At 48.0% G+C, this 13,827-nt stretch overlaps 1 protein-coding gene across 1 annotated transcript in view; it reads left to right on the top strand.

Annotated features, from left to right (window-relative positions):
• The window catches only part of KLHL4 (kelch like family member 4), a 70,475-nt gene extending 57,202 nt beyond the window's left edge, over window positions 1-13,273 (top strand). The window contains exons 9-11 of the mRNA XM_084813807.1: window positions 1,636-1,848; window positions 7,276-7,447; window positions 12,201-13,273. Coding sequence (XP_084669933.1) covers window positions 1,636-1,848; window positions 7,276-7,447; window positions 12,201-12,260 — 445 coding nt within the window. The 3' untranslated portion in view covers window positions 12,261-13,273. The remainder of the gene's footprint in view (window positions 1-1,635; window positions 1,849-7,275; window positions 7,448-12,200) is intronic.
• Window positions 13,274-13,827: the final 554 nt, after the last annotated feature.

A 13,827-nucleotide genomic window follows, 5' to 3' on the forward strand; every position in this document is an offset into this window, starting at 1 on the left:
GCATTTCTTGCTACTAGGGTAACAGCACATTTCAAACAATCGTGCCCATGGGCTAAGATATTCCGAAGAGGCCCTTCTCCACATACCATCAGTGGGAGACATACACTATGCGTTTTCAGAGGAGAGGCCCTTCGCTGCCTTCCCAAAAGTGATATAATTTAGCATCAGCTTTGGATTCTTTTCAGTGCCAAGTTAAACTGTTTCTTTTTGGCCAAGCATTTTAACATTTTACTATTTTAGGATTTTACATGTTATAATTTGATTTATTTTAACTGAATTGATCGTTGTTGTTTTTGTTTGGTTTGCTGGTTGAAGAGTTGACCTTTTAATTTGTCTTCTAATGTGTAATGTTTGCTTTTGATGTTGTGTACCCTGCCCTGGGATCCCTTGTGGATGAAGGGTGGTTTATAAGTATTTGGAAACAAACAATCCCCCCCCCTGCCCCCCAGCTTGAAGACATTTTTTTTCTTCTTAAGATAATTTGTAAGAAAAAGCTATAGTCATGGTTTTCAGAAGTATAAAGAAGGTCTGAAGACTCTCACTGAGGGTGCTTCCAGATGAAGGGGTCCTAGCCTGAACGGTCAGGAGACGCTGACTGGGTTTGCACAACACACCAATCCACACTCAGTGGTTGAGTGTAGGTTGTTATTGAGCCATGGGTTAGCATGTTGTCTGAACCAAGGACATTTTATGCAGGGTGGCTTGTTAACTGTCCTCAACAACCCAACAACAAACCATGGATTCTCAAGGTGGCTTCTTTGAGAAAAATAAGGCACACTGCATGGTTAACCAGCCACCCTGTGGAAAATGTCCTGCGTTCAGACTACATGCTAGCCCATGGTTCAGCAAACAACTCACAGCTTAACAACAACCCACACTCAACCACTGAGTGTGGGTTACTGTTTTATGTGAACAGCCCCATCGTGCAGCTATTCTGTCTTTTTTCCCTAATGAATTTTCTACTGTAAGAAAAAAGACAGCAGGAATAGTGGGAAAACATGGGAAGGTTATGAATGGAAGACATTGTAATCTAGACACTATCCCGGTCCACCCCCCTGCTAAAATTCAGTGAATGAGATAGGGTCATATTGTGGTAAAATAATTCGTTGGAAGCACTCTGAGAATGGTGGAGACTTTTAAGTAGCTTCCCATTTTCTTCACTTAAAATGTGTGGTATTAGACTAGGGGTGTTGCAGAAATCCATATGTGGGGTGGAAGTTCACTGGGTTTCCCTAGGCTCAGCCCTATGGACTTTGTTTCAGTCTCCTCTGTGGTGCCCAACTCAATACGCAGCAAGTTGAGCCAGTTCACGGATTTTCCAGGAATTTTGCACATGGGGGGGCGGTTCTGCAACTCATGTAAATTTCTGGGCAACTTGCGCAAATTATGGCCAAATTTGCATACTTTGCACAAATTCAACCATAATTTGCACAAATTGCAGAACCTTCCTCAGAAAGTGCGCAAAAAAGTTCGTGGAGTTGGGGAACAGCCTGCAGCTCAGCTCACAGATGCAAATAGAGCCATGCATGCTGCAGAACTCCATCGAGCCAAAATAGATTTCCTAGTGACAGTCATCCCTATGTCAGACGAGATGCCGATGTAACGAGCTTGTCCTCCTGTGGTTTATTGCTGTAGGTTGTATGCTGTCGGCGGCCGAGATGGCAGCTCCTGCCTGAAATCCATGGAGTGTTTTGACCCCCACACGAACAAATGGAGCACATGTGCTTCTATGTCAAAGCGACGAGGAGGAGTCGGTGTTGCAACCTATAATGGGTTTCTATACGCGGTGGGAGGCCACGACGCTCCTGCTTCTAATCACTGTTCTCGACTTTCTGATTGTGTAGAAAGGTATGGGCATAAAGGTGTTAAATTCTTGCAGTCTTTGATGTGCACCTTTTAGGTTTCAACAGTCCACTGGGCTTTACAGCAACTATATAAGAAGTGCTTTGCTTTTGCTTGGACATTTGCTTGATGTCCTTGAAATAGAAAGGGAATAAGAAATGGCTGATTGGCATGCTGCATGGATATTCACATTACACAGCACCTCTGTTATTTTAGTTGATAGAATGTGACTGCCAGCAAGCAAGACAGGATTAGATCGTGAGTCTTGACAGCCCTCCAGTGGCTAAAGAAGGCATGATCAGATGGCCAGATTTTCTCTCGCTCCTCTGTGCAGAAATGAATCAAAACTTCCTGAAGGAACTTTTTCAGCCTAAGTTCGCAAGGCCTGGGTGGGTTTCCCCAAATGGCACTACTCCTACTCACTTGTTTTGCTGCCATCACCATCTCTTTGACCACTCTCTGTTTCTGCTGGGTGTCATCCCGCAACCCCGCCACCAAAGTTCCATCGATTCCTTCTTCCCCAGGCAGGAAATGTTGCTTCCTTTTTCTGCTCTCACTTTGATGTCGTCCTCAAACCAGAACAGAGTGAGGAGCAATCCTTCCTGCCTTCACTCTGATTTGGCTTCAAGGAAATGCTATCAGAGTGAGGGCAGGAGGAGGATGCAACACTATGTCTGGGGAGGATGCACCTAAGGAATGTTGTGGAAAAAGTGGCATGTAACACCTGCTGTGAAAGTGAATGCTGCTGGCAGTAAGTGGAGTGAAAAATTCACATTTGTTCACATTCACAGCCTGTAAATGGAGTGTCTAAGTTGAAAGGAAGCATTTCAGTTGAGCTGTATTTTCTAATAACTGCCATACAGTTCTATAAAAAAAGATCATCATACTAAGGATTTACCAAAGGAAGTATACTTTTTTTTTAATTTGCTTTAAAAAATAATATGTGTGTGTGTGTGTATATGTGTGTGTGTGTGTGTGTGTGTGTGTGTGTATATATATATATATATATATATATATATAATCATTTATATTTTTATACTGCCCCAAGGCTCTCTGAGCAGTTCACAACAATTAAAACCATAAAATACAACACAATAAAACATAATATAAGACTTTAAATGTAGCATGCAAAACCAAAGTTAACCCCAACAGCAGTTACAACCCAGGGAATTTTAGTTGTGGTTTTAGGGATGGGTAGCCTGCCTGATAGGCGGGAGCGAGGGGGCATGTGTCCACCTGATGGAGGCAGTGGGGGGAGTGTTGGGGGCCAGAAGATACCGAGGCTGGGCGGCAGACGCTGGCGGAGCGCTAGGGGCAGGCCATGCCAGGTAAGGGGAACAAGGGAGAGATGTGTAGTATCTGTCCCCTGCTCCGGGCCTGTCCAGAGCCAAAGGATGGCTGGGGGAGGCATGACCCCATCTTCTGGCCTTCGTTTGCTGCTCTGAAATGCCAGGTCTGTTATCCAGAAAACCTCCCTCATCCATGACATGATCCTGGATGAGGGTGCAGACCTGGCATGTATTACGGAGACCTGGCTGGCCAAGGCTGCTACTCCAACCCTTGCAGCCATGTGTCCAGCTGGATTTTCGTATGCACAGCAGCCGAGGGCTGGGGATTGGGGAGGGGGAGTGGCTGTTATCTACTGAGAGTCCTTGGTCTTCACCAGACCCCCTCTCCGGGAGACCAAGGTTGCTGAGTGCATGTACTGGAGGTTGGGCCCAAAGGGCAGTCTGGGGATTCTGCTTGTGTACCGTCCACCCCGCTGCATGACTGACTCCCTGGCCGAGGTGCTTGAGGTGGTCTCTGATGTGTGTGTACAGTCCCCTAACTTACTGGTGTTGGGGGACTTCAACGTACATTCGGAGGCCATCCTCACAGGAGCACCTCGGGACTTCATGGAGACCATGGCCTCCTGGGAGCTGCACCATATTCTAACTGGGCCCACCCATGTAGCTGGTCATGCACTAGACCTTGTGTTTGTTTCTGGAGAAGTGGGGAGTGATCTGGAAGTCGGGGATATATCCACCACCCCCTTGTCATGGTCAGATCACTATCTGGTGACGTTGGACTTCTCGGTTCCACAACCCCTCCGCAGGGGTGGAGGACCCATTAAAATGGTCCGCCCCAGGCATCTTATGGATCCAAATGGATTCCTGAACGCGCTTGGGGATTCTCTGGGGCATGCCAACGGCCGCTCGGTCGAGACCGTGGTGGGTGGCTGGAATGCCGCAATCACTGGGGCATTAGATCAGGTGGCTCCGAAACGCCCTCTCCCCCTGAACAGGGCTCGGACTGCACCATGGTTCAATCCGCGGTTACGAGCTCTGAAACAGGAGGTGAGACGGCTAGAGCGCCGGTGGCGGAAGTCTCGCTCCAAAGACGATCAGACACGGGCTAGAGCTGTATCTTCAGCCTATCACGTGGTGCTGAAGGCAGCAAAAAAGGAATATTATGCTGCCTCCATCACGTCTGCAGAGTGCTATCCCAGGAGGCTGTTCCAAGTGGTCCGGAGCCTGGTCGGTCCTGTGGCTCCGGAACCACTGGAGCATTCTAAGGCCTCCTGTGAGGCCTTGGCAAGGCACTTTGCAGATAAAATTGATCAGATTAGGTGTGTTACTCTGCACACTGTGGATACAGTTAGTGAGCAAGAGGCGGCCTGTGGCAAACCGGTTTTGTGGGATCGGTTCCAGCTTCTTCCTCCTGATGAAGTGGACAAGGTGCTTTCATCGGTACGGCCGACCACCTGCTTACTTGATCCTTGCCCATCTTGGCTCATTATGAGCTGCAGAGAGAGACTGGGTGAGGGGATCAAGGCGGTGGTGAATGCCTCCCTTGAGGAGGGAGTGATGCTATCAGCCCTCAAGGAGGCAGTGATAAGACCGCTCTTAAAGAAGCCCTCCTTGGATCCTCAAGTTTTGAACAACTTTCGCCCAGTCTCAAATCTGCCATTTTTGGGCAAGGTGATTGAGCGGGTGGTGGCGGTGCAGTTGAAGGCACACTTGGAAGAAACTGATTATCTAGACCCATTTCAGTCGGGCTTCAGGCCTGGGCATGGGACAGAAATGGCCTTGGTCGCCTTGGTAGATGATATGAGGAGGGCTCTGGATAGGGGTGAATGCTCCTTCCTTGTTCTCCTCGACCTCTCAGCGGCTTTCGATACCGTTGACCACGGTATCCTCCTGGACCGCCTGGAGGGGTTGGGCATTGGGGACACCGTATTGCGGTGGTTCCGGTCCTTTCTCTCTGGCAGGTACCAGAGGGTAGCACTGGGAGAGGAGGTTTTGGACCCGTGGCCACTTACTTGTGGGGTGCCACAGGGTTCCATCCTCTCCCCGATACTATTTAACATCTATGTGAAGCCGCTGGGGGCTATCATCAGGAGGTTTGGGGTGCAGTGTCATCAATATGCGGATGACACGCAGCTCTACCTCTTGTTTAAATCTTCACCAAGGTTGGCCGTAGAATCCCTGTCCAAATGTCTGGTGACGGTGAGTGGCTGGATGGGGAGGAATAGGCTGAAGCTGAATCCTGACAAGACCGAGGTACTTTTGGTGGGAGACAAGAGGAGGCTGGGGGATGTTGACCTGGTGTTGAATGGGGTACGGCTACCCTTGAAAGACCAGGTCTGCAGCCTGGGGGTCATTTTGGACTCCCAGCTGTCCATGGAGGCTCAGGTGTCAGCTGTGAGCCGGACAGCGCTGTATCAACTCCATCTGATGCGGCAGCTGCGCCCCTTCCTTCCTGACCATCTGCTCCCATCGGTAATACATGCCCTGGTCTCCTCTCGTTTAGACTACTGTAATGCGCTCTACATGGGGTTACCCTTCAAGACGGTTCGGAAACTGCAGCTGGTACAGAACGCGGCTGCTCGCCTGATTAAAGGCAGCTGCCGGCGAGATCACATCACTCCAGTGCTGAAGAAGTTGCACTGGTTACCAGTTGTTTTCCGGGCCAAATTCAAGGTGTTGGTTTTGACCTTTAAAACCCTATATGATTCCGGCCTAGGGATGGCGGAGAATTTCTCCCCGAAACTTCGGGGGGCCGAGCGCCAATGTGTTCGGCCCCCCGAACAAGTTTCGGGGAGAAATTCTCCACACACCCCCGCCCCCCGCACCCCCCCGGGACGGGACTTACCTTTGGCGAATGTCCCTCCCGGCGGCGGGTCCGGCCGGCGGTTCGGCGGGTGTTCGTCCGGGGCGGGAGCGGCAGCTGGTCTTTTGACCGGCTGCCGCCGCCGCCATTCCAATCAAAGAAAAAAAAACAAAAACGCCCCCGTGATAGGCTACGTGACGATTAACGTAGCCTTTCACGGCTAGATCTGCAAAGTCAGCCGTGATAGGCTACGTAAATCGTCACGTAGCCTATCACGGGTGACTTAAAAAAAAAAAGCGCGTACGGATAATGGCGGCCCCCATAGGGGGCCATATATTAACGTAGCCTATCACGGCTGACTTTGCAGATCTAGCCGTGATAGGCTATGTTAATCGTCACGTAGCCTATCACGGGGGCATGTTTTTGTTTTTTTTTTAAAAAAAACTTTTGAGTTCGCGGCCGGGCGAGGCGAGGCGCCTCCTCCCCGGCCTGAATTTCGGCCGGGCGAGGCGGGAAGCCTCCCCCCCGGCCTGAATTTTGGCTGGGCGAGGCGGGAAGCCTCCCCCCCCTGGCCTGAACTTTGGGGGGAGCAGCGAAGCGCCTCCCCCCCTCCGCGAAAAGCTTCGAGGACAGGTAAGTGACTTTCGTCCACCCCTATTCCGTCCCAGCCTATCTTAAGGAGCGCCTCCAGCAGCACCAGACAGGCCGCTTAACAAGATCAGCCTTGGATGGCCTTCTCTCTGTCCCATCAGCCAGGACAGCTAGACTGGGGACGAGGGAGAGGGCCTTTTCTGTGGTGGCCCCCACTCTGTGGAACTCCCTCCCTAGGGAACTCCGTCATGCCCCCTCTTTAATGAGCTTCCGTCATGCATTAAAAACTTTGTTGTTCAGGCAGGAATTTGGGGTGGGTTAGGGTATTTTAGAAAATGTTTTTATTGTAGAAATGTATTGTTTTAAACTGTTTTTATTGTATGTTGTACATCGCCCAGAGTGGCTGGGTGACCAGCCAGATGGGCGATTAATAAATTTAATAATAAATAAATAAACAAAAAAATAAAAAAAGGGAAAGCCTGGGTGAAAAGGTGTGTTTTTAGGAGGCATTTGAAAGTTCCTACATTTTCTGTCTCCCAAACTGTATGGGGAAGGGTTTTCCAGAAGGTGGGTGCTGCTACAGAGAAGGCCCACCATTGGGGTTCTTCATGGCGACATTCCTTTCATTTTGGAATGACCAGCAAGGCCTCCTCTGATGATCGTAGATGTCACCTGGGTATATATAAGGGAAGGCGGTCTGTTAGGTATCCTGGTCCCAAGTTGTTCAACTTTGTCTGGAAAATATTCTAGGTATGATCCGAAAACAGATGCTTGGACTACTGTAGCACCTTTGAGCGTTCCTCGTGATGCTGTGGGGATCTGTCCTCTTGGAGACAGGTTATATGCAGTTGGTGGCTATGATGGACACACCTACCGGGACACAGTGGAATCTTACGATGCACAAAACAATGAATGGACAGAGGTAATTTCCCCCTGCTTATCTCCCTGCTCTCAGTACCCAGTATTTTCCTACCTGTCGTCTTTACTTTTCCAACTCTACCATACTCAGCTGCTCAAAGGTGTCTTGTTCTCTTCAGTGATTCCAATTTTTCTTAGGGGTGGGGGAGAAATCTGTCCAGTTCACATTTTAATGAAAATTTACTTAAATTTCCACATTCTAATGACTATGCGAACCAAAACTCAATTATCCTTTGAATTTCATGCTTCTCCAAATTTTGCAACGGAGTTCTCCAACTAAAAAAAATGCATACAAGAATGAGTACATTGGGAAAAATAACATTAAAAATGCATCGTATTAGGAAAATTGCTTGCAAAATTGTGTATATTATGTAAACGTGCATACAAAAAATGCATGTATTGGGAGAAATGTGCACAGAAATTGTGTAAGCATTTTCTTCTGAATTAACAAAATTCTCAAAGTTTGGGATGAACCAGACTTAAGACGTTTGAGACGAACTGGATTTAAGAATTAAAAATGAGAAACTGAGAGAAAGTGAAACTGACAGATCTGGCCATCTCTGTACTTTCTCCCTTGTTGCCCCTTGTGCCCGTACCTCTCTCCCGGAACTCCTGTGTGACACGTAGCCCAGTGGTAGAACACCTGCTTTGCATGCAGAAGTCCCAGGTTCGAGCCCCGGCATCTTCAGGTAGGGCTGGAAAAATTCCTGCCTGAAACCCTGGAGAGCCGTTGCTGCCAGTCAACGTTGACAGTACTGGGCTAGAGGGGCCCAGGGTCTGACTCTGTATAAGGCAGCTTCCTATGTTCCTCTCTCTTTCTCTTCCTTCCAAATCCCCCTCAAACCCATCTTGTCTGTAAAGCCTTTGACTCAAGTTCTTTCAGTCCTTTCCCTGAACAGAAACAAAAGCTTTGCTGTGTGTAACTACATCTCAGATGTTCTTCGCCTTTGATCTTGCCCCACTTAGGGATGGATGGACTTGCTTGCAGAATCCCTGCTGCCACCTGCCCCCATGAGCTGGGCTGCATGAGCTCTGGAGTGCTCGGCAAGCAGTCCGAGAACATCCTGTTCCCAGTCCTCAATGTGAGCTGCCATTTTTACACAAGATGGTGGCTTGCATGGGTGCTCCCATTGCTGCCGCTGCCACTGTGGCGGGGGGGTGGGGAGGAGTGGATATATGCTCCCTTCTCCCCCCCCCCCCCGCTACAGCAGTGGTGGTGGCAAGGGACAGCTTGGTCATTTTACATAAGCGTAAGAGACTTGTGTAATATGACCAGCCTGTCCCTTGCCACTGCCACCACTGTAGTGGGGCGGTGGGGGGGAGAAGAGGATAGGTGCTTCCTTCTTCCCTCTGCCCCCACTTGTTACAGAGGCGGCAGCAAGAGATAGACTGGTCATTTTATGTAAGTCTCGTACACTTACATAAAATGACCAGCCTGTCCCTTGTTGCTTATGCTGCCTTAGAGGGTGGGGGGAGAACCTCTCCTCCCCCCTGCTACAGCGGTGGCAGCAAGGGACAGGCTGGTCCTTTTATATAAGTGTACGAGAGTTATGTAAAATGAACAGCCTTTCCCCTTGCAATTGCCGCTGTAGCAAGGGTGGGAGGTGCACCCTCCTTTCCCTCTCAGCAGCAGGAGGCTTGCTGAGGAACCGGGTGCCTGGGCGCTTGCCCAACTCAGCATGTGTGAGTTGGGCAAGAGCTGGGGTCCACGAACTGGCATCTGGGGGGGCCAAAGTGGTGATTTCTCACTGGGCTTTGAGCTCTAACCAGATGCCCGTGCCTTCCCTGGCCTCACTCGTCTTCCACTCCCACTTGGTCAACATTTACACTGTAAGCTTCTCAGGCAGCGATCTGCCTTCTTGTTTATGTTACTCAATAAGGCACAATTAATGGAAAAACAGTATTAAGATCTAACACTCCATGGTGTTTGTGGTGAGTCCAAGAGACATTGATACAATGTGGCTCCTTGACCATGCCAAGTGGCTGGATTAAGTCTAGATGCACTGGAGGAGGGTCCATCCAGGCTTAATTGGAGGCATGCTATGAGCAGGAGGGGCAGCATCCACTTTATCAGCAGCAAGAGAACACCAAGGAGGGGAGACAGGGGGAGTTCTTGTAGGGCAGAGAGAGATTGCAAGTGAGGGGACATAAGCAGTGAAAACACCAAAGAGGAAGACAGGCTCTGGGAACAGGTAGTTGGGTTTTAGGAGGAAGGGAAGATGAGCTTGGGCTCCTAACTCCAAGAACAGAGTCCAAGAGTGGTTCCTGTCGGGAAGTCCCTGCTACCTTCTGAAATCCTCAAGTAGGCAGAATCAACACACAGACAAAAGAGCTCTTTCCCAAGACTTTATTTCCATTCAACCTAATGACGCTTACAGATGCTAATTGCCTGAGACTAAGTGGAAAACTCAAAGGAACAGACTACCAGGGGATTCTAAGCATTAGGAAGTCAGTTGGTCTCTGTTTGGAGAAAAAGCGTGGCAATTCTCTGAACTTAAGGAGTAGGAGGGGAGAGTCCCCCCCTTTCCTGTGGGGCATTTGGGCGCAGCTGTTGTCGTCATGCCAAGCGGGCTGAGCGCCTCCTCTCGGCGCCCGCAACCTCTCGCTTGTCTCTGCGCCTGTGCCTCACATCTAGAAGCTCAAGTTGTCCCTCCCTCTCCATGCCAGGGTCACTGTCGCTCCCAGGAATGTGAGTGTGTGTGGGGGGGCTCTCCCTCCAAGGAGAGAGCCTCTGAAAAACAAGCAGGTTCCTCTCCCATGGATTGTATCCCTTCCTCAGAATCAGAGCTGCTTTGGGACTCTATGGGCTCAGATCCAACCCTGACATCTCCAATCTAGGGATATCTGTCACTGGGAAATCTGGTTCTTTTTTGGCTTGATGGAGTTCTGCAGTGTGTATGACTCACTTTGTATCTGTGAGCAGAGCTGCAAGCTGTTCCCTGAACTCTGGGAACTGTGTTGCACTTTTGTTGTTGTTGTTTAGGAAAGTTCCACAATTTGTGCAAATTTCTGAGCAATTTGTGCAAATGATGGCCAAATTCATGCAAAATTACTTAAAAATTCATGTAAATTGCTTAGAAGTTTGTGCAAATTGCAGAGCTTTCCCCTCAAAATGTGCAAAATTCCCAGAAAGTCCTTGAACTGGCCCTACTCACTGCAGATTGAGTCAGGCACCCATAGCAGGAAGTGAAATGAAGTCTAGGGGCTGAGCCTAGGAAAACTAATCAATTCCCCCCCCCCATGGATTTCTCTGACATCCCTATCCCTGTCCAATGATGAATGAGGTGTCTGAGAATGTCCGAAGGGGTTGGCATCTTGCGAAGAGCCCCACAGTATCCTTTAGAAAAGGCTCATTGAACAAAAACAAAAAAGAATCTGTTTAGAAGAATCTGCTCTTTTAAAATGTTTAAATGTCTTAATTATAGGGTTTTATTCTTTTAACTTGTTGTTCACCACTCTGAAATCTTTGATGTGAAGCTGTATATAAACATTGTAAATAAATAAATAAATAAAATAAATAAAAAGTTGGATGCCAAATGAGTATTTTTGGGAAAGGTGATCTACAGTTAGGGTGCCATCACCATGAAGGCCGTGTCTCTACCTGCCAGGCTCCAAAAGACAAGAGCACCCAGAGCCAGGCCTTAATGATCCCAATGTATGGGCTTGTTCATACAAGTGGTCCTTCAGATATCTCACGCATTGCCCAGTTGTGATGCTTATTCTTCAGCTAGACAGTATGCACGTTCACTGGTCAATGTGTGATATCCTCAGACTATACCAGGCATTCCTGTTTATGCTTCTAATTTGTGTACATTCTTCAGTCAGCCTAGCATGAGCCCCACCATATATTAGTAGTCACAAGTTTTTCATGATAAAGTTTTCTTTTAAATGCGCCTTGTGTGAGATAAGATCTGGGATTTACCACACTGTGGACACTAACAGGTTCATTATTTCACCAACACTAGCAAGTTATTATTTAGAGGGAAAGTACGTTGATCAATGTGCTTGCCATCTAAATAGTATTTTAACAGTTTTGATAATAACAGCTAGAAGGAAATCCAGTATTCACTGGGTGGTACAAAAGGCAAGGGATGGGGGAAGAAACAGAAAAGTCTGAAATTTAGACCAGATGTTATGGCCATGGGGGATGCAGTTTCGATCCAGTCTCAAAATGGAGATTTGCAGACTGAATGAACCAGTCACTGGTAGGGGTTGCCAGTATTGGATTACACCTACTAATGCATTCTGGGAGAGAGAAGCGATGCTTGCTCTCTATTTCTGAAAACATAAAGACTGGCAATAACTCAGATCTGCCTCTCGCTTCAGATGAAACACACAGGTTCTTGAGCTGGCATAAGGCAGAAGAACAGAGACACATGACAGTCTTCATATGAGCAAAGCTGGAGATTAATTTTAGGTGGTGCACTAGTTAAAAATAGTCAATTGCAGCCCAGCTGTATTACCTAGCAGCTGGAGGGAATGGGACCCTCAGTGCAAAGGTTCTCTTCAGGTGGTGGGAAACCTTCTTCCTCCGGTGGTAACTTCTGCCATGAGTGGCTGAATATGGTATTTTCCAAAGCACAAACAACAGCAACAAAAAACAACTAAGGGCACAATCCTATGCATGTTTAGACAGAGAAAAGGCCAGCAAAGCTGGCTGGGGAATGCTGTGAGTTGTAGGCCTTTTCTCTGTTGAAACATGCATAGGATTGTGCCCTAAGATAGAAGAAGTTAACTAAGCATCTTCTGTTTTCTAGGAAGTTCCAGTCAACATAGGGAGAGCTGGAGCCTGTGTTGTCGTTGTAAAGCTGCCATGACAGATGTTTTCAGGTGTGAAACAACACATGCACACAGCTCCACAAAGCGGCATGGCTGAAGAGGAGGACATGTATCCTTGGAAGCTATTCACACGGCTTTCATTGCAGAAGGAGAAACGAAAAGGATGAGCCACTGTGTAGCCAGAGCATGAAAACAGAATTTCTCTGCATTCCAAAGACAAGCTCAGCAGATATTCACTCATTGTGGTGACGTTAACCTCTTTTCATAAGGAAGAGCTGGGTAGACACGGTGCTTAAGCGAAGGAAAGAGGGAGCAAAATTCTAAACTGAGGATAGCCCCAATTTTGTGTCAAGAACATCCAGTCGCGCAGCTCAAAAGGAATGGTGTCCCTTTGCATATAACTGCTTTCGTGCTCCTACCTCTTGATTTGGCAAGTAGGACAAGGAGCCATGTTGTACCCTGAAGATTCACCCACTCACCACTGGAAAGCTTGCTTGCTTCCTCCCCATGTTCTATAGCACAGCTGGCATCAGTACTTGGCATCCTTGGGCAGCTGCCAGGGACCCAACACCCTGTTAGGGGTCATTGTTGTTGCCTCCCCTGGGCCCGCCTTCATTTTATTTTTCTGGGCTAGCACTCCAAGTAGCATCATGCAGCTGGAACTAGCTATCCTTTTGATTTCTCACCATGTCCCTGACCTTGTGTGATTCTGGGGCACTGCAGAAAATTAAAAGAGTGTCTAAACCCAGCTGCTCAGCACTGCTCAGAGCACTGCCACCACAGCTAGGTAAGCCCACCTGAAGTCACTAACACAGGAGGAAGTCCACCTAGGTATGTGCAAATCAGCAAAGCGCCAGCTCACAGAGGTTCTCCACATTCCACCTTGAAGCTTCTTCCAACACACATCCGTATCAGATTGCGAGCTCTATTTTTTCCTTTTCGCACAAAAAATAGTGCGCATGTTAAGCACATTTTTTTGAGTGTACACATCATACACATATTTTTTTAAATGTATGCATTTTCTCCCATTGATTAAAATGTGTTTGTGTGGAGTTTTTGTGTGTGAAAAGTACACATTTTTCATGCACATTTTTGAATGTCTTTTCTTTCTGTGAATCATGTTGCAAGATCAAAAATGTAGAAACTTCAACCACATGCATTTGGGTCCATATTCAATTTTGGGAGGTGCAAACTAAGTAAATTCTGGTAAACCAAACCACCCTGAAACAAATTTTTCATACATTCCTTCACCAGAGGACATGGTGCTCAGGACCCTGCTCCAAGTTTGTTCCTGAAGCATGCTTCTTTGCCCAGAGCCCTGTCCTGTCCGACTTGGCTCAAGGCACCCAAAGGTGCTGAGACCAGCAAGGCATATACAAGAAAGGAGGGTCAATGCAAGACCCCCATCAGGGCAAGTCTAGTCACAACCAGTCAGGTCCATTCAAGTCCCTTGGTGTCGGGTCAGATCAAATCAGTTTTGATGTGCTCAATGGCAAGCAAGGTCGGACCAGGCAAGCTCCAAGTTAGCTGAGACTCAGTCAAGGTAAGCTGTTGACTCAGCAACAGTCAACGGCTTTTTGAAGACTGATAAAGGCCAGCAGCTCA

The sequence above is a fragment of the Heloderma suspectum genome, chromosome 9, assembly GCF_057233095.1.
Source record: "Heloderma suspectum isolate Gila_16-S chromosome 9, 16-S_ref, whole genome shotgun sequence".
In the NCBI taxonomy this organism is placed as follows: Eukaryota; Metazoa; Chordata; class Lepidosauria; order Squamata; family Helodermatidae; genus Heloderma; species Heloderma suspectum.